We start from the raw sequence: 24,819 nt of genomic DNA, 5'->3' as shown, positions 1-24,819 counted from the left end.
GGCCCCTAATCTGCCATGGGCCCCTATATACCGCCTCCTCATGCTGCTGCCAAGTCTAGAGTCTCTCATGGGTCCCTGTACGGCCTCCCATTGCTGCTGTCTCCATCGCCACACTCTGCTGCCATGTGCCACTTTCAGGTCTCTTCACACTGCTGGTGTGTTAAATTTTTTGACATAGGGTGCTGGCAGATTACGGGCCTCCTATAGCTGCTGCCAGGCCCCTAATCTGCCATGGGCCCCTATATACCGCCTCCTCATGCTGCTGCCAAGTTCAGAGTCTGTCATGGGTCCCTGTACGGCCTCCCATTGCTGCTGTCTCCATCGCCACACTCTGCCATGTGCCACTTTCAGGTCTCCTCACACTGCTGGTGTGTTGAATTTTTTGACATAGGGTGCTGGCAGATTACGGGCCTCCTATAGCTGCTGCCAGGCCCCTAATCTGCCATAAGCCCCTATATACCGCCTCCTCATGCTGCTGCCAAGTCCAGAGTCTGTCATGGGTCCCTGTACGGCCTCCCATTGCTGCTGTCTCCATCGCCACACTCTGCCATGTGCCACTTTCAGGTCTCCTCACACACTGCTGGTGTGTTGAATTTTTTGACATAGGGTGCTGGCAGATTACGGGCCTCCTATAGCTGCTGCCAGGCCCCTAATCTGCCGTAGGCCCCTATATACCGCCTCCTCATGCTGCTGCCAGGTCCAGAGTCTCTCATGGGTCCCTGTACGGCCTCCCATTGCTGCTGTCTCCATCGCCACACTCTGCCATGTGCCACTTTCAGGTCTCCTCACACTGCTGGTGTGTTCCATTTTTTGTCATAGGGTGCTGGCAGATTATGGGCCTCCCATAACTGCTGCCAGGCCCCTAATCTGCCATGGGCCCCTATACCGACTCCTCATGCTGTGACGTTGCAACAAGGTGGAATTCAACCCTACATATGTTAGACCGCCTTTACGAACAGCAAAAGGCCATCACAGATTTCCTGATGTTAAAAGCAGATAAAGGTACTCCCTGTGTAACTTAGATGTCAGCCATTGGCAGCTCATGCGTGACACCTGCGCTTGCTCAGGCCCTTTGAGGAGGCCACGCTATTCGTGAGTCGGCAGGACTATGGGATGAACGACGTCATTCCTCTGTTGCACGTCCTGGAACAAATGCTGTTAACAATGGCTGGTCAGGGTGCGGTAGACGTGGCGCACAGATCTCAACGCCACATGGCCCCTGTGGGGGCAGGACTGGAAGAAGAGGAGGAGGTAGAGGAGGACATTGGTGCTCAGGAATTATTGAGTGAAATGGGTGGTTTTTCCACTCAGCGGACAGGAGTGGAGGAGCAGGAGCATCTGGTAGAGGAGGAGGAAGAGGAGACAGAGGACCTAGACGCACCGTGGCAGTATGCTGTGGAGATGGAGGCAGGGAGTCCCTCGCATTCCTTGGCACAAATGGCCCATAGCATGCTCGGTTGCTTGCGTAGCGACAGCCGAATAATAACCATCAGACAGAGGGATGACTTTTGGCTGTCCACCTTGTTGGACCCTCGCTACCGTTCAAAAATGGTGGCCTTTTTCACACCTGCTGAGAGGGAGGCCAAAATAACGTACTATAAAAAACACCTATGTAGTCAGCTGGTCTCTGCCTGTCTGCGCCAACGTCCATCCTCAGACACTGTGGGCCCTGTGCGCTCGTGTTCCGCTGCCATGGCAGCAGGGGAGGGGTGGGGTGGTAGGAGCAGTGGCAGCTCCACCAGCAGCGGCTGCCTCAGTCTGCAGTCGATGATGAGTAGCTTTCTTCACCAGCGCAGTGAGGAAACTACTAACCAGCCGCAGCAGCAGCAGCAGCATCAGGTGGACCTGGAGCAGGACCTCAAACAACAGGCTTAGGCCTACTTGGACAGCACCCTGCCAACCGAGGTAGACAATCCCCTTGACTACTGGGCAACGAAACTTGACCTTTGGCCCCAACTAGCTGAATTTGCCCTTGAAAGGCTGTCATGCCCGGCCAGTAGCGTGGCATCGGAGCGCGTGTTTAGTGCGGCAGGAGGTATTGCAACTCCGCGGAGGACACGACTGTCCACCCAAAGTGTGGAGAGACTCACGTTTGTGAAAATGAATCAGGCGTGGATTAGTCTGGATTTCAAACCACCAGTTCCTGACACAACTGACTAAATCCGCCATGAATCATGCCCCAAACATGTGCCACTTTCAGGTCTCCTCACACTGCTGGTGTGTTCCATTTTTTGTCATAGGGTGCTGGCAGATTACGGGCCTCCCATAGCTGCTGCCAGGCCCCTAATCTGCCATGGGCCCCTATACCGCCTCCTCATGCTGCTGCCAAGTCCAGAGTCTCTCATGGGTCCCTGTACGGCCTCCCATTGCTGCTGCCTCCATCGCCACACTCTGCCATGTGCCACTTTCAGGTCTCCTCACACTGCTGGTGTGTTCCATTTTTTGTCATAGGGTGCTGGCAGATTACGGGCCTCCCATAGCTGCTGCCAGGCCCCTAATCTGCCATGGGCCCCTATACCGCCTCCTCATGCTGCTGCCAGGTCCAGAGTCTCTCATGGGTCCCTGTACGGCCTCCCATTGCTGCTGTCTCCATCGCCACACTCTGCCATGTGCCACTTTCAGGTCTCCTCACACTGCTGGTGGGTTCCATTTTTTGTCATAGGGTGCTGGCAGATTACGGGCCTCCCATAGCTGCTGCCAGGCCCGTAATCTGCCATGGGCCCCCGTACCGACTCCTCATGCTGCTGCCAGGCCCGTAATCTGTCATGGGCCACTGTTGTCGCTTGTTGGCATATTCCGCTCGTTCAGATGCTCCTTCTCCTGCTACTCCTCTTCACGGATTCCGTCAGCAGTCTTTCTTGGAATCCGTTTCCAAGAGACAACAGTTTGCGAGCACGCACCCGACGGTGCAGAAGCTGAACGTCCTCCTGTCCAAGTTGCTGCTGCCAGGCTCGTAATCTGTCATGCGCCCCTGTACCGCCTCCTCATGCTGCTGCCAGGTCCAGAGTGTGTCATGGGCCCCCGTACCGACTCCTCATGCTGCTGCCAGGCCCGTAATCTGTCATGGGCCCCTGTACCGCCTCCCCATGCTGCTGCCAGGTCCAGAGTGTGTCATGGGTCCCTGTACGGCCTCCCATTGCTGCTGCCAGGCCCGTAATCTGCCATGGGCCCCTGTACCGACTCCTCATGCTGCTGCCAGGCCCGTAATCTGTCATGGGCCCCTGTACCGCCTCCTCATGCTGCTGCCAGGTCCAGAGTGTGTCATGGGTCCCTGTACGGCCTCCCATTGCTGCTGTCTCTATCGCCACACTCTGCCATGTGCCACTTTCAGGTCTCCTCACACTGCTGGTGGTTTCCATTTTTGTCATAGGGTGCTGTATGGCCTCCCATTGCTGCTGCCTCCACCGCCACACTGTGGCTCCACACTCTGGTTTTGGCCCCGTGACTGCCCAAATGAGTGAAGTGTGCGGTGATTCTAAGATCGACGGCACTCATCTGCATGTCATACTGACTGACAGTATTATTTCTCTTCCCCAGCAGACTCCAAGGGCATTTAAATTAAAGGTACAGTGTTCTGCACTAATATTAAGTCTCTCTGAAGCCTAGAAACACCCTTTTTTAAGTTAAATTCACAGCGAATTTATTCGACTCGAATCGAATATTGTCCACGAATTCGCCGAATCAGTCGAATCGAATTTTTCATTTCTTCGCTCATCTCTAATTTCTGCACTTTGGTACAAATTAAATTTGTAATAAGGAGTGATTAACTGTCATTTGGTTTGTATGCATTTGCGAAGTGGTGATGAGCAATAATTGCTGGCAGCAGCTCCTGGTTGTTCACCTGTGATTAGGTTTGTAGACGTGACAACTATTAATTCGTGGAGCAGCACAAGTATTTTTCTTTTCATTTTTTAATGGGTCATTTGTGTCTGTTCTCATGCATGTTAAATGGATATACCTCAATAAATGTTATTTCTGATTCAGAAAAAAAAAAATGAATGGTTCGTTTTACAGAATTACACTGTTCTCCTTACAGTCAATATACCAACAACGCCTCTGAAGTTCCCCTAAATATTACAATTTTCAGATTTGGAAAAAGTAGGTTCTATCACCTGGCCCAAGCATGCTCAGATTGGTGGCATGTGTAAACCTATGAATATACAGACTTCAAAACCAGCAGCAAGACCTGCCCACGAGTCATTCCACAAACAAATAAAAGTGTATAATTGACAAACAAGTTTACCTGCATGAATAGAGCCTGAACTCTCTGGGTACACTGAAAATGCAATAAAAGTACTAGAAGGCAGCTTGTGAGGTTAGCTCTTAAACAGGACTATTAATTGTAAGGCCATTAAAGCAGAAATCCCACAACCACCCCAATAGTTCCCTATTTTATAAAGCAACCTTTTCTTTTTTTCTTTTTCCACCTGGACTCAGATCACACTTCTGGGTTCTTCAAGGTAGTGGTGACGGAATGCCACATCACCATTGCCTTCCCAGGGGATCATATTCCAAAGCTGCAAGATCTTGCTAAACCTCCATGAGGTATCAAGTAAAGAGATGTGGTATCACATGATGTAATTTTGTAAAATGGAGGCACAGGATCAGGAAGATGAGGCAAGGGGGAGGTTAGGCACAGCAAACGGATAAAAGGGACAAAGGCATTTGTAAATGTAATATTTAGACAAATTTGATTTAAATGGCGCATTCTGATTGCTGGGGGGGGGGGGGGGGGGTGAGGGCTGAACCTGTCAAATACACCAGTGTGTTCAAATGAACTATGGTGCAAATCTACAGTAAGTTTTGATTATCCAGTTTTGATTTATCTGGTGCAAAGGAGCCCCAGGATACTGGGAGCAATCTGTACCCTGGGAATTGACTTTAGTCTGACTTGGAACTAAGCTCCATAGCTTCCAGACCTAATACCTTCTACATGATATTTTACAGTCCACATACAGAGCTTCATCAGAGACTAATGCTCGTATGTTTGTTTTTTGGAGGGGTTTTGCATGCTAGTCTCATACTGGAACGAATAGGTAAAACAAAATACAACTTCGGAAGCAATGTAATGTACTGTATTGTAATTTAATCTTTCATTTTCGAGCATGTGCGGTTTTTGTACAAATAGTACACAAATTTTACATGAAAATCGTTCTGTTTTTTAACGAGAACAAATTTTCATGCTTGTCCCTTCGGATATTTTTGCACGAATTGTCATGATCAGCTCTCAAAAGCTGTGCATTAATGAATAGATTATCGGACCATCACTCCGAATGCATTTTTTTTCATCCAATTTTCTCATTGTGTGTATCAGGCATTACAGTTGACAGCTGGAGAGTTGAGTGGGGAAGAGTATTAGCCCCATGCTTGTTTTAGGCCTCGTTCGCACCATACGTGCAGAAAAACTGACGGAACCTGAAGTGAAGATTTCACTTGCAAAGACATCAGTTTACATCAGCTTTCATGCATACTGCAAAGAGTCTTATACACATCGCAGATTCCCACACAGAAAAAAAATCTTCATTTAGCACTAGTGTTGTGGTGTGAACAGGGCACATAGAGAACAATCGATTTCGATGTGTCCTTGCCGAAAGCATGCAGAAAAACTGAAGTCTCTGCACCATGGTGTGAACACAAACACGGTGTGGGAAACTCTGCAAATCCTGTGCGTTCGCTCACCGCATTGCAATCGCATCATGTTCATGCGATTTGGTGCGGGTGTCAAGGATAGATTAATGACACCCTGAAACAGATCACAAAATGCGATGCAATTGCCAGAAATCTCATGGGTGAGAACACTCATGCAATGCGATTCAGGTGCGGATTTAAAAAAGGGTCCTGCACCTTTTTGGTGCGAATGCAATGCAACTTGAGCCATACAAAATGTATGGCTCAAATCGCATCGCACAACTACATGTGGTATTGCATAGTGCAAACCCGGGCTTACAGTTAAAATAAAAAAAGTTTTTGCAGACTGTTTGGACAGAACTAGACTTCCAGAGGCCTGCAAGTATGGCTCCCAGAAAATGGACCAATAAGCCAAGTCACAAGGACAGTCAAATACAATCCATTTAAAGTAACAACAGATACAACTATATTCTTACATGCCTTTGCTGAAAACCGTTTCTACCATTCAAAAAGGAAAATCTTCTACATGGTATTTGCAAACATTAAATATTTTCTTTAACAATAGTTTTTATTGTTTTAGTAAAGCAAAAGGCTACAGTCGTTTAAGGCAGAGGCTTGAGTGAGACACAATAGGGACACTGTAGAAACAACTTAAACATAAAGACTGACATACTTAATCACAAAATAAAGATAAGTATGTGATATGTGAAGCACTACAAATATTTACTGTATAAATGAAGATATAGATATATATATATATATATATATATATAAATAAATAAAATGAAAAGTCCAATGCACAAGGCTTGAAATGTAGGGAATAAGCCCCTCTCCCCTGGATCCACAGCACTTCTATGAATGTCACAGAAAAAGGGCAAGAGGACAGAAAGAAAAAATCCTTAACCACCACCAAACATACTGCCTCTTACCGGATAGTACTGACCCTCAATTAAGGACGGGTCAAAATGTGCTGTATGAATCCCGCAATGTAAGCCATAAGTATGAGTGCTCTTTGATTCCAAGTCTTCACACAGAATAGGCTCAAGGGTAAACTTAAAAAATGTATTATCCTCATAGAGGAAAACCCAATTCAAAAAGTAAAGAATTCTCATAGTGTAGTAATTTGAAATTAATTTATTGCCTCAAACACAGTAAAAAACAAACATCATAGTAAAATAGAAAACAGCATGTCACCATGTCTCTGATGGTAAATTTCAAACCGACAAGATAGCCGCCACGTTCTGGTGCACGATGATGTCACACGCTCTGGCTCCTCCCTACGCATTTCATCATCAAGGACGTCATCAGGGGCATGGCCAGCATCAGGACGCAGCATATATTTATAGAGGGAAAGAGAACCCCTCCTCTGTCATTCTAATTGGACACGCACCGAAACAGGAAGAAAAAAACTGGGCACAAGCCACAGGACCGCTCCAGCATATCCTGTTTTTATCCACGTGTTGGTAACTCAAGGCAAAATACCAATTAGGAATACTCTTCCAAGTTGCCCAATTAAAAACCATTAAAAATGCCAATATGAGTAAATAACCAGAGAAAAGACAAGACATTGTGTTACCGGTCATAGCGCCATCTTGTGTTCAAAAAAAGATATGGCAATAGACAATATAATAATGAGAAACATGAAAACTAAAAAATTTTTTTATATAAAAAGATACAAAAGTACTGTAAATAAACATCTCGTCTTTTCTCTGGTTATTTTACAATATTTTACTATTATGTACATTTTTTTACTACACTATGAGGATGCTTTTTACTTTTTGAACTGGGTTGTCCTCTATGAGGATAATAAATTATTTAGGTTTACCCTTGAGCCTATTCTGTGTGAAGACTTGGAATCAAAGAGCACCCATACCTAAGGCTTAACTTGCGGGATTCATACAGCACATTTTGACCCGTCTTTAATTGGGGGTCAATACTATCCAGAAAGAGGCAGTATGTTTGGTGGTGGTTAAGGATTTTTCCATTCTGTCCTCTTGCCCTTTTTCTATGACATTTATAGAAGTGCTGTGGATCCAGGGGAGAGGGGCTTATTCCCTTCATTCAAGCCTTGTGGATTGGACTTTTCATTTTATTTATATATATGTGTCATTTATACATGAAATATTTGTAGCGCCACACTTCACATACCATATTCAATTTATATTGTTGCCTGCAATATTGTGTTGGCTGCTTATGTGGGCTTTATTGTCCACCTGTATTATTGTGTATACCATAGCGCGGAAGTATATTGATTGTTTTTAAAGATCAGTATGTAACACAAGATTTATCGAGCTCCTGATTGTTTCATCGATTTGGATCTCAACATAAAGACCATGTAATTTCTGCGTAAGATGTACAACAAATTAATAATTACCTTGTATATTTTCCAAAAAAGAAAAAAAACGCAAACATTAAACATTTTCTGTTGCAGCTGCAGATCAGATTTAGATGATTAGATGAAAATTTTAACTTTTCCTCTGTGCAAATCTTTTTAACCACTTGCCCTCCAGAAGATTTCCACTCCTTGACCAGGCTATTTTTTTGCGATACGGTGCTGTGCTAATTTAACTGACAATTGCGCGGTCATGCAATGCTGTACCCAAATGAAATTTATGTGCTTTTTTCCATACAAATATAGCTTTCTTTTGGTGATATTTGACCACCTATGCGGTTTTTACTTTTGAGCAAGACTGACCATTTTGAAAAAAAAAACAAAACACATTTTTTTATTTTCTTCTATAAAACATAGCTATAGCTCTGTTCTTCCTCCCTGACCGATCATCTGCAGGTGTCGGCATCACCAGGGCTTGCAGATCGTTTTGTGCTGTGACAATTCACAGCTGAAGATTTCCTCCAGAGGTTAGCGCGTGCCCCCATGTGGAGGAAGTGCAAAATGAAGCTTATACATGCGATTTTGCACAGGAATGCCGCCCTGTAGCAGTAAAACTGCTATAGGGCGAAGGGAAAGTGGTTAAAGCATTGATATTTTTAGAAATCCTTGCATGAATAGCTCTTCTTATTTCATCACAGAGCATTTCAAATGAACTTAGGTCTGAACTTTGACTTTCTCATTCAACTTTTCTTCTCTTTAAGTTATTCTGTTAGTTTGCTTTTATTTTTATGTTAGCTGTTGAGTTATCACCCAATTTGATTGAATGCTTTTTAAACACAATGTTCAGAAACAGATGAAAAAATATGCACATGCTCATTGATACTGGCCAGACCCCATTACAACCTCACTGTAAACGCTCCTTTAGAATTACCACCAATTAAGTAGTGAGAAGGCCTCCTTTAATAATACATACTAATTTATTCATAAAAAAAGGCTCTCTCACTACTTAGTTGTTGGTAAAGCAGAATAGGTGGCCATTGGATTAAAAAAAAACAAAACAAAACACATTCCTCCATTCGTTGCCAGTGTATGGCAACCTTGCTTAAGACTACTCAGAAATAACTATCCATGCAGGTTGCAAGCACAAGTTACTTTTTACATAATATTTCTGTAGATACCTTATTTTTTAGAAGAAATTTATTTCTGCAGATTAAAATTTCTCGCAGCCATTTCAGGACTTCTGTGCTGTTGAGCATCTGATGACCATTCAACTTTTTACAAATGTAAAAAATCATTTGTGAACTGTGAAAAACATACAAAATATTTTTATGAACTAAAATTCACAGACAAATTAAAAAGACAAAAATTCTAATCTTCACTGACATACCTCTATCTATTTTGGGCCAACCAATAAGCCTATAAATAGCACAATGTTTTTTTGATTCTCCCACATCAATTATACAACAAAAGCTTTGTCAGTCTACAATAACCTGAAGGTACGAGCCTATAACTCAGGGACTTAAAATATCAAGCCTGTGACCTGTGCTGTACAATTAAAATACTGCTGCCTGATAAAAAAAGTTCTAGATTCACTGACTATTAACTCTGACTGCCAATGATGCACACGAAACACCATGGAAAATATTAATTTTACAGTTTTTTTTTTTGTTAAGTAGAATTGATTCTAATGCCTGCAAATCCACCCAATCATGTCTAAAAATAACACAAAAACAACATCAAAATTTTACACAGCAGCCACACTCAGGGGCACTGAAGTCAGCAAAGCCTTTGTACAAAGTGACAGATGCCTCTCAATGTCTGTACTGAGAATGTAGAGCTGTGACAAGCCATATGATCTAATGTCAGATTAAGGTAATTTGATCCAGAACATTGTGGGTTCATGTTAAACTAGACAGGTAAATTTGCATTTAGACTAATTTCTCTTTAATGAACATGTAATCTCTAACAAGCTCCAAACTGTTGTATATTTACAATGACAATTATTCTTTTTGATAAAAAAAATATCTTTAAAGTGATAGTAAAGTCTGTTTGTTTAATTGTACCCACAGGTAAACCGATAATAAAGGCTTACCTGTAGGTACTGTAAATATCTCCTAAACGTGCAATGTGCACACTTGTGTAGCAGCACTGATGCATGCGCTCTGAAGGAACGGCATACCCCTGTCAATCCTTCAGAGCTGTGTGCTGTAAACAGTAACCCCATTGCAGCTCGGCCATTCAAGCTGCCGGAATAAGGACTGGGTGAAGATGGAAGCCCTGTCAGTGGTGACACTGTACCGCTAGAGGGCTTCGTTTTAAGGTAAGTTTCACATAATATGTTAGTATGTGATGAATACTAGCACATTATAACATTGTCTTGCAGGGGGAAAAGTTTATTTTTTTTTCCCATTATCAAGTTTACAACCACTTGAAGTCGCATCTTCATGATGTTTAAGACTAGGTTCACACTATTGTGGGTGTGCGAAAGCTTGTACCAACAGGCACCCACAGCAAAAAATGCACTGCTATTTGGCATACATGTGAAGGTGCTTTTCATTTTTAATGGCACCTTCACTCATCCGAAAATGTGGAGCATTTTCCCATGCGCATTAACACGGGAACTGCAAGTTGTCAAAACACCATGTGGTTTCCCATGGCTGCAGTTTCAGGAAAAGGTCGGGGACTTTCCCTGCATTTTCCGCAGGTACAGCAGCCAATTCAAATGATTTGCCAGCTGTGCCTGCACAAATGCACCCCACATCACAGATGTGAACTTAAAGACTAGAAACATGACACCTAAACAGTGATTAATACTTAACACCCAATAATCAAGTCAAACATCAGAACAAGATCAAACAGGTCAAATCCTTTCACTCACCTAATTTCCCAGAATGTCTCTACTGGTGCATCAGGATTCCAAAGTTCAATGCTGTCGGACTGATGTAAAACCAACAAAGCCTGGGAAAAAAATAGCAGTTTATAGGGTGTAGGGAACCATAATCCTCTGAAGGTATTGCTGGAGGCTTCATTCATAAACCTGATGTGACCATAACGCCAGTATCATAGGCAACCCCAATTTTGCCCCTGGCTAGAAGGACAGACAACTTCCCTGCTTCCTACACAATATATTTAGACTTAAGGACTTCCTTCATGGTGCACGATTCAAAGCCCCAGTACACAGTCAATGGCAGATGCCCCAATAGACAGCCGACCACTTCCAAAACTACTCAGCTTTCTCTGCTACTCTTAAACAAGATGGCTCGAGCTGCAACTCACACCATTTGAGCAATTATGCTCAGAGTCTTGTTCTCCCAGTCACTCAGCCTTTTTGGCTTATAAACTTCGTATAACCACTTGAATTTTGTACACCCCCCTAAACCCCCCATCTTACTCAATTGGGAGAAAGATCTTGACACCTTGTTTTCACTTGATCAAATAATATTCAGTTTAATATGACGCACTCATCCCAAGAGCAGATATAAAAGATCCCTCTAGATCCACATTTTAATGAAGGCCAGGTCTTGTATCTCTGTGTTCTGAATGCAAGAACAGCCCCATCTCTCTGGTTCTCTAAGTTAAATGAAATCAGGCACTAGGAGGACCTCACAGCCTCCCTAAAAAAACCAAGATGAAAAATTTTCATGTACCTTGTTTTTGGTCAGAATATACCTTTAGAACAGGGGTAAGCAACCTTAACCTCCTTGGCGCTATTCCCGAGTGTAGCTAGGGGTAACATTTCAGTACCACAAACGGTAACCCCGAGCTACACTCGGGAATACCATGCAGCACTGCTCCGGCATTTGTGCTTCACTTACCTTACCCTGCGCTCCCGCGATGTGTCCCCTGCAGCGTCCCCGGCCATCTCCTCCGGCCGATGCCGGCATCCGGCTTCTGTGTCCTGTCCCTGTGACGTCGGGACGTACGGGCGCTGCCGGCGGCGGGAAATTTAAAAATTTTAAAAAATGTCTTTTTTTTTTACATTTTACATAGTAAAACATTGCTGTCTCAACCAATTTCACATACATTTTGTCTCGAGTGCTTTGTCCGGCGCCCTGCCTGCATTTTGTCTGTTCTTTCTGCCTGGAAACTGAGAAACGTCCATGGCATCCAAAAAGTGTCCCTTTAGGTCAAAAGCGGTTTAGATCAGCTAGAGAACAGCGATAGTAAATCAGAACCACTTGCAGAATTGAGTGATAATGATTCGTGGAGGAAATTCCTCATCAGACACTGAAAACGATTTTGCGACTGAGCTCAGCAAGGTACGAACTTGGCGCTATATTTCAAATTTCAGTGTTTTTGGTTTGATTATATTATTGAATTAAATTTTTTATTATTATTATATTATTTTTATGATTATTAAATTATAATTTATGATTTTGTGTTTCAAATTTTATCATACCCGGGATGTTTACTAGACTCTTGTTCGGACAGATTTCAGTGAGTTTTTCCTAAAAATTACAGGCCTACAATTAAAAAAATACATATTTCCATGCAAAAAAATGGTACCGCTTTCAGCACCAAAAATCTGAAATAATCATACCGCCAGGGAGGTTAAAGGAGGTGCAGATCTACCTAAACTACATGGGAGAAGTCAAAGATCACCGGGCACAGTGTCTCCTACTCACACCTGATTTAAACCTATAATTGTTGCACTACCGTGTCACGATCGTGTGCAATGCATGGCCTATCATCGGTTTAAGTCAGGTGTCGAGGAGGCAACATATTGCCTCCTCACCACCTACTAAACACACTTGGATCGCTTTCTGAGACTGAGCGACTGTGCTCCCTCTCTGAAACGCCAAGACATGTCCTTGCCTTTACAAAATGCTCCATAACGCTCTTTACTCTGAACTCCCTTCCTACACTAAGGCTTGGGCTCGGCACCTGGGTAGAGAGGTGTTGGAGGAGGAATGGTCCACGTCGTTTCACTTCACCCACAAATCGTCTATTTCTTGCTACTCACAAGAAAATAATTTTAACCTTCTTTCCCGATGGTACAGGGATCCCCTCTCGCTATACAAAAATGTTCCTTCTACACCTGATCTTTGTTGGCGCTGTGAGAGGACTGTTGGTACGCAACTCCACATTTGGTGGGATTGTGATCGAATACAGCCCTTTTGGCAGCAGGTCTTTGCTGTGTATAACGAGATCTTCGGTGAGTCCTTGACCCTTTCTCCAGAAATTGCTCTTCTTTCTATATTGCCGGGCTCCCGGGCATCACAGAAGAAATGGCTGTTGCATTTCTTCCTGTCTGCAGCCCGCCAATTAATACTTCTTTTTTGGAAATCAGCTTAATGATACCATGCGTATGGAGGAGATGCTGGCATTTACTAATGATACCTATGATAAACATAAGCTGTTGTGGTCGGTCTGGCTTCATTTCTCCTCCTCTACGACTCTCCGTGATATGTGGGCCCCTGCTACACTCTATTGGAGCTGTGCCTTGTTCCACCAACTCGATCTTATTTTGGCTTTTCCGCCATTTGTACTCTATGGCTCATGCCGTGCTATGTATTTCAAGGTTGCTTCCACGTGACACTCATGGGCAGCTTCTTCGCTGCTACTTACTGCCATCCCCGCTTCCCACCCCCTTCTTTTTTCTCCTTCAATACCATTTACACTGGGCCCCCCCCCCCTTTTTTTTTTCATTCTGGTTCCTTCTCCCCCCCCCCTTTTTTTTCTCCTCTCTCTCTCTCTCTTCTTTCTCCTTCTTCCTTTTCTTTCTCCTCAATTACAATTTACCATATTGGTTATGCAGAGTTCTTTTACATTGGTCCATATACCGTGCCAGGGGATACCCCCCCGTCACAATTTATGTTATATCTCCGTGATATCGGGTTTCAATCCTTCCCTCACACTGTTATATTGCACTATTTTTATCCCCATGGATCATAACTACCTCTCTGACGTTTTTCTTTTGATACTAGCTTTGTACTTGTTTATTATTTTTCCTGTGCTCTGCTTGTTATATTTATATAAAACAATAAAGACAAATTTGCCTTTAAGCATGCTCGGATCGTATGTAGAGGAGCAGCAGTGCCTGCTTCACTTGTGAATGAGCCCTTAGTTGCATCTGGTAGCGGCACTCTTAGGGCTCGCTCACATGTAAAGTTGGTGGGTGGTAAAACCCTGTGATTGAGTCAAGGTTTTACTGCCCCCAGTCTCTAACCCCTTTAGCTGCTGAAGCAGCAGCTAAAGGTGTACACATGCCAAAGCAGGAATTAACATCCCCTAGCAAGAATTACATCCCCTGTTGCTTTTGGTGGGTGCTACCACCTGTCAATCAAGACCCATTCAAGTAAATGGAGCCACTCTGCCCCGTAACTGCATGCTTCTGCGGGGTCCAAGGGGTTAAAGCAGGTGGTGAGAAAGCAACCGATTGCTGCCTGTTTAACCCCTTGTTTTCTGTAATGCACAAGGTTGCAGGGAACTCACAGAGTGAACTCACTCACTTGAATGGGTCATGCTTGGCAGGTGTTACACCCACCAACTATGACAGTGTGTAGGAGTCAGCACTACAAAGAAGAAATTGGCTTATGAAGCTCTTGCTCCCTACTACACTTCCAACTTTACAAGTAGTCCCTCTGCATTGCACATTGTTTGGTAGACTGGGATGGGGGTTCAGCAAGCCCTGACCGTGATCTACTGGTTGCTGACCCCCACTTTAGAACATAACACAAAGCTGTCCTTGAGCAATCATGTAAATGTGAATTTTCCTCCAAGACCCCTGCTCTTTGGGTGAGGGGGGTGGGTGAGACCACTCCAGCTCAAATTGCCCCCTCTCCTCCACCATGCCCTGTGGCTACTCATTTTCTTCCTCCATTCATTCTGAATTATTACCATCTTGTTATTTTGTGGAAACAAGGACATGGATGATGACACACTCTACAGATTACTGCCTTAAAATGGTGCTCTAGGGCTCCTGGGACCATTTCACAATTTTTTACTTAACTACTTCAGTTGTACTCTGTTGTACAAGGCAAGTTATTTTTTGGAATATACAGTCTGTCTTCTGATACCTATGCCCTTTTCTGTTGCATGTTATAACCATATCTAAGTCCTTAGCAAAAGCACAAAATAATGAATTTAAAAAAAAATCTCTATTGCCTAACCTACACAAATTTACAGTGCCCTGCTACCCCCTTGGTATTTTCCCATTTTGTTGCATTACAACCTGAAATAAAAACAATTTTTTTTAGGGCTTTTCCCTATGTGATGTGTGCAACTTGCCTATGACTTTGAAGGAGAACATATTTCTCACACAAGTGCGTCCCTTTCCTATGAAACCATAACAGATGGCCATAGCAAATTACTTCAGAAGTCAATTAGATGGTTATCAGAACAAGCAGATCTGTTACAGCAGCTTCCCTGCCCTGCATCAGAAAAACGTTTCTGTGCCCTCCTGCACTCCCTGTGGTATGCTCTCCTGCCTCTCCTGTCCTGCTTTTCCCTGTACAGTGCCCTTACCTACTTTACTGACTTCTGTACACTGCACTACCTTGCCCTACCTACTACTGACCTCTGTACACTGCCCTTGATACTACTGACTTCTGTACACTATCCTATTTACTACTGACCCATGTACACTACCCAGCATACTACTTACATTTGCCAAAACTCAGAACAGACAGCCAAGCCAGCAGTGGAGTCAGCCTGCAGTATCAGATGTTCTGCCATCATAAGGGACTCCTGTATCAGACTTATGGGGGGGACCAATTAATCCCCAAATATGAAAGCTATTTTGGCTATATATCGCCTATGGGTCACAGAAGTGCAGTTCGTTCTGTACTCCTGTGACCCGTTTTCAGTCAACAGTGAATTGATGACACACAGCTGGTTCAGGCTCTGAAAAGATTGACCACAGGGTCGGGATCCATTCAGAAGCCTGGACTGCCACCTGTCTCTGCCTCTCAACGATCTGCCAAGAGCCTGGGCCAGTCGCTCCCACCCCCTGCACAGCCCCAGTGAGAACTGGAGGGGCAGAGCAGAGAGCTGGTGACTGACAGTCATGGCTCTCTGCTCAGAGCAGAGGGGGAGAACTGAATGATCGTGGTGTTTGATCGTTCAGTTCTCTATGCAGAGTTGGCAGAGGATCGATGCTACATCTTAGGTCAGTATAAATGTTTGTTTTTCCCCCATAACCCATACTTCTCTTTTAAGGTAGGCTAACTTTATATTTTTACAGTGATATTAGTTTTATTAGATTTTTTCAGTTTTCTTCTTCTATCCTTGCTTTTTAATGGGGTTTGCCAATTATGTTCTTCAAAAAAAAAAACAGTGCACCACTGCTCTTTAATCTCTTCCATTTAGGTAGATCTCCACCTCTCAAAGGCTGCCTACCCTAACAGACTGCTGTACATCATTGCAACCTTTCAAAAGGAGCTTGCCTTGAAGAATAGGCAAAAATCCCAGTGGCTATATGTGCTGAGCTTATAAGGGCATAACCTGAAAGACAAATGTTAGTGCATGTGGCACATTTGCTACAAAACAAAATATTTTCATCAGATGCCCTAAAGGGAATCTGTCATCCTACAATTTCCAAGCTGCGCATTAGTTTCTTTGGAGCCTTTCTCCAGCTAAGCTTTGTTTTAGATAAAGTGAAAAAAAATGATTTTTTGTTACGATAAAATCCCTTTCTCTGAATTAATTGACAGACACAGTCTTTCCTCATTATCCATGACCAAACAGCATTTAAGTCCCAGCTACAGGAGTAGGAAACTTGGCAGAAAAAAACTCATCATTTCTTATGCTCAGTCCTCTTTGGGCATACCCCCTGGATAAATGCACAAACCAAAGAATGCATGCCCAAGGAACGCTGAAAGAAAACATCCAGTGAAGATACGTGATCCTTGATAGTACTCAAAGCAAGGTTCTGATCGACGCCATGTTGAAAGAAGGCCAACACCTGAGCCACCAAGAAGGAGCGAGCTTCACATCAAACAATATAAGCTTTGAGTGACGATAAATCTTCCAGGAAGTAGACATACAAGCCTTTAACAAAGTAGGAATCACCAAGCAAGACAACCCCGTCCTTCAGAATCTGGCTTTCAATACCCATGCCATCAAAGCAGGGTGGAAGACCGGTCCCTGGGACAGAAAGTCCTCCAGAAGATGCAACCACCAGGGAATGTCTGCCACCAACTGCACCACAGGCAGTGAGGCCAGTCCGGAGCCACGAGAATAACCAGTATTCCTTTGGCTTCTATCCTGCGCAGCAAATGAAGGATTAGCCTGAGGGGTGGAAAGGCATACATGAGATTGTACTGATCCCACGGCACCACCAGCACATCTGTCGCATCCACCAGAGGATCCAACAATCTTGCCATGAACCTCAGAACCTTCCAGTTGAGGCCAGATGCCAGAAGATCCATGCTCTGGCATCCCCCAGCGAAGACCAAGCTGATGGAACAGCTCCGGGTGCATAGATAATCCATGTGTCAGTTTGACACCTGTAATGTGTATGGCGGATAGAGCTGGAACAAACTTTTCTGCCCACTGTATTTGAGACGCCTCCAGTGCCGCTGCTGCACTTTTCGTATCTCCCTGATGAACCGCGATGGCGTTGTCAGATTGGATCTTGATTGGTAGATCCCTTAGGCAATCCGTTCAATGGGTCAGTGACAACCTGATTACGTGAAGCTCTAGAACATTGATAGGCAGTCAAACTTTCTCCAGAGTCCAGTGACCCTGAGCTGAGCCTGATCCCAGGACTCATCCCCAGCAGAACAGGCTGGCATCTGTTGCTACCACTGCCCAGCGAAGGAGAAGGTATGACCTATTGATCTGCAGAGATGGAGATTGCAGCTACCAGAGAAGAGCGGCCCTCTTCGCCCGCTCCAGACGAATCCACTTGTTCAGAGAAAAGGAAGACCTGTTCCATTTGGATAGAATTTCCTTCTGCACAGCTCTCAGGAACTGGGCATACGGAACCGCTTCAAAGGTAGCCATCATCATACCCAAAATCTGCATGCAAAAACGCAGGGAGGGCAAGACAAAAGCAGCCAGACAGCCAACCAGATCTTCTGGAGTTTGTCTGACGGGATGAACACCTTAAATCGAGGATCAGTCCCAGATACTCCAATCGCTTGGACAAGGTCAACACAGACTTCCTGAGGTTCAGCATCCAACCAAAGTCCTGTAGGGAACGCATAGTGATCACTGTCCATCAGGGATGAGTGAGTCTCCATACATGAAAGCAAGTCAACCAGGTAACCGTTCACTGCAATCCCTCGTTGTCTGAGCAAAGCAAGGACTGGAGTAAAGACCTTGGAAAACCCTCAGGGAGCAGAAGCCAGACCAAAGGGCAGTGCTACAAATTGATAATGCGAGTCCCCGGTAGCAAAGCACAGGAAACGCTGACATCCTTTGCAAATGGGAATGTGCAAGTTAGTGTCCTTTATGTCTATGGAGGCCAGAAAATTCCCTTGGGGGAGGGAGGCTAACACCGAATGGATTCCATTTTGAACTTGCACAAATGCATTCAGGGCGTTGAGGTCCAGGATCGGGAAAACCCTGTCCATCTTGGGAACGGTTTACAGATTGGAGTAAAATCCCCAGAACCGCTATGATTTGGGCACTGGGACGATCACTCCTCGAAGGAGCAGGTCGAAGATTAGAGGTAAGAAATCTGTCCAGCGGAAAATAACTATCTTGTAACCTGAATGAATGACTTTGCGGACTCACTTTTATGGGATGAGGGAGGTCCACATGTTTGGGAACAAGTGAAGTCGACCCCCCCACCCTGGAAATGGGTGGGGGAAAACCTTCATACTGAGAAGAACTTATCCATGGGCTTGGAGGGCTTCTGGAGCCAGGGATGCTTGACCCCACCCGTGGGAGTCTTGAAGGGTTTGGACCCTTGGCTGATGATCCAGGGGAACGAAAAACTCGCTTATGCGCCATGAATCCCAACCCAAACTTCCAACGTGGTTCCCTCCCTTTTTTTTAGCCAGAGGAAGAAAGGTACTCTTGCCGCCCGTAAGGTTCTTGATAATGTCATGTGTGGTAGTGTAACACTAAAAAAAGACAGTCACCTCAAAAGGACAGGTTCACCAAGGACATTCTGGAGGTCTGGTCCGCCAAACAACACTTGAGCCAAGGAGGGGCAGCATGTGCCTGAGACTCCATAGGGCCAGCGCAACCAGGTGAGCATGGCAGCAAACAGGACCCCGAGAAAGGGTAACAGGCCAGAGGAAACCACCCCTAAGTTAGCCTAGCAGGGAGTGGAGAGAGGACCCTCAGGAAGGACTCACCACTACCATCAGAAACATTGTCCTGAGCCTGCAACCTCAACTGTGGCTGGCAGCTGAGCCACTTGGGATGTTGCTACGAAGGGTAGGTGCATGATGAGGCGGGCGGGGGTTTGAAGCACCACCCCAGGAAGCACCCGCGCCCAAACTGCATCCAGGGGAAGAGGGTTTTTTTTTTTTTTTTTACTACTTACTGATTCAGTGGAGCATATGGGTAAGGCTCCAATGACAGATCCTCATTTCAACCGAAGTGGGAAGGCTGTCAGCCAGGGTAGCACTGTGACACAGACTATAGGCACCAGATCATGTGTATCCCTTCAAAACATTTAACTTGCTGACCGCCTCAGTCCAAGATGGGTCAATTAGTGGCCAACTAAGCAAGGAGCCAGCGGTCTGCATGTGCTTGCTGGTCAGACTCAGGTAACCACTGGATGTAGATTATCCAGCCCCTCGCCCAGCCCAACTGTTAAAAAATAAAAAGAAAGAAGTAAATCCCTGGAAAAAGAGAAAAGAAAGCAATGGGACCACAAGTCCAAGCATAAATTCAGGTACATGCTCCTGAAGACACCAGCCAGAATGACTGAGTTGCCTAAAGCAGAGAGGGGGTTTAATGCCCACAGAGGACTGCCCATAGGAGGTGCAGAGTTTTTTCTACCTAGTGTCCTACTCCTGTAGGTGGGGCCATAAAACCCTGTTTGTTCATGGATTATGAAGAAAAACTGTGTCTGTCAATAGACATAAAAAGTTTTTTTTGCACATTTTTGTACAGATTCTGCCCCATACCCATCAAAGAACTTACAAACTGATTGTAATGTCATACCAACAAGAATCAGCTTTCACTCAGCTCAACCACTGAAACCAGATCCCTCACCTCCATGGCTTCCTGGGCTATCTCAGGCATGTTTGTCTGTGGGACTAGCTGTACCAATCCATTTATTAGCTCTGCAGTGCTGTTCTGTGTGTCAGGGCCGGGTTTTCCTGGGTTCTGAAAAACATTATCAAGATAAAAACATGTATATTTACTGATGATTTTACACAGACACTGAGCTTACAATATGCTGTAAACTGGAAAGAGCAGTAAGCCTCTATTTAAACAAGAGAGTTTAAATTATCAATTGTTTGCATAATTAAAATTATATAATTTTTAATCTCACTATAAAATCCTGTTTGTGGAGTCCATTGAAGTACACAGGAGGTCTTTCACCCTCGGTTTTATTGCTGCCTATAAGAGGGTGAGAGATGAACTGATCACACAAAATAAAATAAGTAGTTGAGCCTGGACAGCATCAGGTCTACAGCTGGCATTCCCCACTGAAGATAAAGTTGGTGAAAACTGCCAGTTTCTGAAAGAGGTAGGGTCAGAGACATGGAGTAATCAAAGGACAGAGTCCTTTTGTCCCATGCTCTCAGGATGTGGAGTTGCAATAGTTGTGAACAATACAGGACTGCCTCTAAGGATGCTTCCATCAACCCCAATAACCTAATAATGGCAGGTGATTTAATGAACTAAACTCCTGTACCTTGGCCTGGAGAGTCAGAAGCTTTTCTTTGGTAAAGAAAACTTGTGACAGGCCCATTTATACATCAGGCATACCTCACAAGGCCTTCAGAGACTGTGCTCTGCCTCAGAAGACCACCACCCCCTGGAACCTGTATAGCACCCTGCCAGCTAGCTCACACAATGTAACAGCCAGCCAAGGTGAGCAGCAAAACACAATATCTAGTGCAGTCACAAAATATGGGTCTTCCCCTTTCTTCTCCATGGGCTCCAGGTACCGCCCCTCTGGGAATCCGTAATCTGCAGAGAATGACCCAGATAACAGTCCCCGCTCTACAGAACTGTGGTTCAACAGCTCATTGCAGTAGAAGTGTGTATGAAAGAAGAAACCTCTTTCAGCAGACAGAGACAAGTCCATCTACAGACACTAGCAAAAAAACTGAGGCAATGTTGGACTGGGCATGGTCAAGCTTTGCTACTTGCCATAACCCAATACTCCAAGAATCAACTCTCCTTTGTCCAGTGATGTACTGTATGATTAAGAAATAGGATTTTTGACTTACCAATAAAATCTCTTCACTGGAGTACTGTACATGGTGCAGGCTTCTTTGAATCACAACAGCTAAGATATATGCAGCTAACTTCAAGAAATAGGATACTGGCAAAAAGAAAGGCTGCAGGGACACTCCACTATATAAGCTATCCCACTCCCAGCTAGCCTTGGCTTTGTAGCAAGCCATACGGAGATTATAACAGAGAGGAGGGCTTCTGTGTTGTGTCTTCTGCCTGAGCCACCAAGAGATGGAAGACCCACCAAGAGATGGTGTGTCCATGCAGTATTTTAAAATAATCAGCAGTTAAAAAAAAAAAAAAAAAAACACAACTCCACACTCTTCCTAAATGAAGCAGTGGCTGAGAGACCCTCATAGCCAGAACCACATTGAGACAATGGCAGTAAATTTTGTTTGTGCAAACAGGAGCTGAACAGAGGGACAGAAGAACAATGTTCTGGTTGAGTCAAAAGGCAGAAACTAACTTAGTGCAGAATTAAGTCATAGGCCTCAATACCACCTTATCCCTATTGAGAACCAAAAAAGGGTTACTTGCAGGACAAACCTTCCTGTACAGACACTCGCCTCGCAGGGTGATGGCTACAAGAAACCACCTGGTGGGTGAGCAGAGAGAGAAATGTCTCTGATGGGTTCAAACTGAGGTTTCTATTTTGCAAAGAGAACAAGATTCATAACCCACAGAATTACAAGGAAACAAACTAGGGGAGTTACATGGGAGACCCCTTGTACAAAGTCAAACTTCCGAGTCATCAAGCCAGGGCCAACCAGGTCCTCAGGGACAGGTGAAATAGAGTGTCTAGAGACCAGATTGACTTGTTCCACAATGTCAATATGTTATTGTAGAGGTCTGGAAGCCCTGACAGTGATGTAAAGAAGAAAACCAATTAAATTGTTTGCTGGTATTGTGGAACAAAGTGAAGAGTTAAAAAAAAAAAAAAAAAAAATCAGGAGTTACAAAAGGAGTATTCTGAGCTGGCAAACTCCAGAGGTGGCAGCCCTAGATGTCACTGCTTATTGCTCAAAGACAGCCCATCTAGAGCGGTGGTGAGGATAATGCAGGAAGGCCTAGACAGATGGTGGTAATTGAGGACTCTATAATGAGAAGGACTGATAGAAAAATCTGTTGGCAGGATCGCCTCAAGCAAATGGCTAGCTGTCTCCTGGTGCCAGGGTTAAGAACGTGGGGAACTGGGTTGAAAAAATACTGAGAGGGGCTGGGCATGAACCCACTGTCTTAGTCCATGTTGGGACCAATGGCAGAATACATGGAAGATGGAGAATCCTTAAAGGATAATTTCACTTATTTTTTACAAAAAATAATAAAATGCACATTTTATTGCAGGTAGAAAAAAATGTGCATTATTTTTGGTTTCTGGAGCCTCTAAAGCATTTCACTTGCGATCAGTAGATCCCTGGTGCCATGCAGGTCTTCTACAGAGCTGTCAGTAAATCTGCTTGCCTGTACGCAATGATCAATGAACTACCACGGCGGAAATTTATATAAAAAAAAAACCACAAAGAAAGGGGCGCTTGAGCAATACCGACATAGGTTATTAGAGAATGGAATGGAAGGGGCTAGGCTACTCACTCATATGAAAAGTTATGAGAGCATCCACAGGAAAATAGAAAAACACACAAAACAAGGGGTGCCATGTCCTACAAGTCACTTGTTTTGTGTTTTTTTCCTGTGAAAATGTATAACCCTATTACAAGACAATTTTATGCTACAGTTTTTTTTTTTTTTTTGAAGACCAACTAGAAATAACGCACTGCTAGACCTGTTAATCTCAAATATTGCAGAGCATATTACTAATGTTCATATCAAAGAACATCTGGGTGGCAGTGGCCATAACATTCATTTAATGTTAGCTGTAACCAAGCACATACTGAAAAGATAAAAACACTTAATTTTGAGAGTGAAAATTTTCCAAGGGTGAGGGTTGCTCTCCAAGATTTAGACAGGGAGGAAATGTTGTCATTAAAGATCACAGAGCAGAAATGAGATTGCGTCAAACCAACTGTCAATACAATACTACCGACCTGGTGGAGTATGTATTATAGGAGGCGCTTTATCCTTTAGTAAGCTTTTGAGGCGAGTGGTCTTACCCACTCAGCATCTGGTTTACCCTTATACAGGATGTCCCTTGCAAGGTCCGGACAAAAAAGGGAGTACATCTGCCTGGTAGAAGCTGTAGCTATGAGCTGCAGTCTGAAGACTCAGACAACGTCCAGACAGTGTAGAGGAAGAGTGCTTAAGAGCAGCGTAAAAGGAAGAAAGAATGTCTTCAATGAGGTGGGAGGCCGACCTCACCTAATGAAGAAATGAGGGCTTTGGGCACATGGCTACTTTATCCATGTGAAGAATGTGGAATGACCACATTTGGTAGACGGGGTAGCCACCAAGGTTACCTTGAAGGAGAGGTCATCAAAGGGGAGTTCCCTGATGCGTTCAAAGCTTGGTTTCTGCAGGGCAGAGAACCAAACTGAGACCCCAGGTGCTATAAGGGATGTTTAATCCGAGAAACACCTTGGATAAAGATTTTTACCAGTAAAAATAAAGCTTTTTGGAAAAAATTATGGACGTTTGACTTTCCTGTAAATTCCATATCTTTGTGTTCAGTACAGGACACAAACATCACAATATATTCATTCAGTACTGTTACTGAACAGAATAAAAGAGGACACAGAAACAGGGTGACACAAAACCTGATATGCAATGTTATGATAAATTAATTAATGGTATCAAATGGTGCATCGTAATCAACTGTAAATGTGCACAACACCCAAATATTTCCAATATGGTAGAGGGTAAAACACTGGTTCAGTTATAAAATCATACCATAATTTTTTGTCTAAAAACGTCTGAATAGGGCATTCCCACCAAATGTGGAATAAAATGCCTCTGGAACTGCAACCTCTAAAATACAAAAGGGGAAAGCGAGGGAGAAAAATGTGCCAGTTTTACTGAAGTCATGTACCAACGGAAAAATAATTTTATATACATTTTCATTCACGTCTAAATATTCCCCCAGGTCAAGTTCCCAACAAAGAGTGTAGTTAGGTTTTTAGTAGATTAAGAATAGATTTGTGTACAGGAAAGCAATGATGCCAGGAGAGTGTGGAGTTAATTTGCATACATTTTCAATAGGTGTCAGAAGAGTTGAACATGTTGTAATGTTAGAGGGGAGATTACTTATAAAATCAGTAATCTGAATCAATCTAGATGAATCTGATGAAGGATGATGCCAATGTTCTGAAAGGGAAGAATATGTTTTGATCCTCTCTAATAATAGAAGGTAGTGTATGTATTTACTATTAAAAACTTTCTGGATCTTCAATAGCAGGGGGGAACATAGGGTTGTTAAGAATCCCAGATAAGCAAAGATAGGGAGAGATCAGATAACTGCAATATATAAAACGGTCCCAACAAGAGAGTGGCGTAACGCTGGATCATCTATAGAGGGACGGCTAGAAGTGGAGATCCAAATTAAATTGTAGATCAGAACTGGTGAACACTGAACAACAGCACGATAAATCTAG

At 44.0% G+C, this 24,819-nt stretch overlaps 1 protein-coding gene across 3 annotated transcripts in view; it reads right to left on the bottom strand.

Moving 5' to 3' along the window:
• Nucleotides 1-24,819, bottom strand: part of NF1 (neurofibromin 1) — a 364,217-nt gene that overhangs the window by 227,530 nt on the left and 111,868 nt on the right. For all 3 annotated transcript variants that reach the window (XM_089678515.1, XM_089678513.1, XM_089678514.1), the window contains exons 14-16: nt 20,081-20,194; nt 10,839-10,918; nt 9,139-9,262 (exon numbers count right to left, since the gene is read on the bottom strand). In XM_089678515.1, the coding sequence (XP_089534641.1) occupies nt 9,139-9,262; nt 10,839-10,918; nt 20,081-20,194 (318 nt within the window). The remainder of the gene's footprint in view (nt 1-9,138; nt 9,263-10,838; nt 10,919-20,080; nt 20,195-24,819) is intronic.

This window comes from Staurois parvus, unplaced genomic scaffold (genome assembly GCF_062004578.1).
Source record: "Staurois parvus isolate SC_StPar_1 unplaced genomic scaffold, SC_StPar_1.0 ptg000206l, whole genome shotgun sequence".
In the NCBI taxonomy this organism is placed as follows: Eukaryota; Metazoa; Chordata; class Amphibia; order Anura; family Ranidae; genus Staurois; species Staurois parvus.
This window is presented reverse-complemented; position numbering and strand designations above follow the sequence as displayed.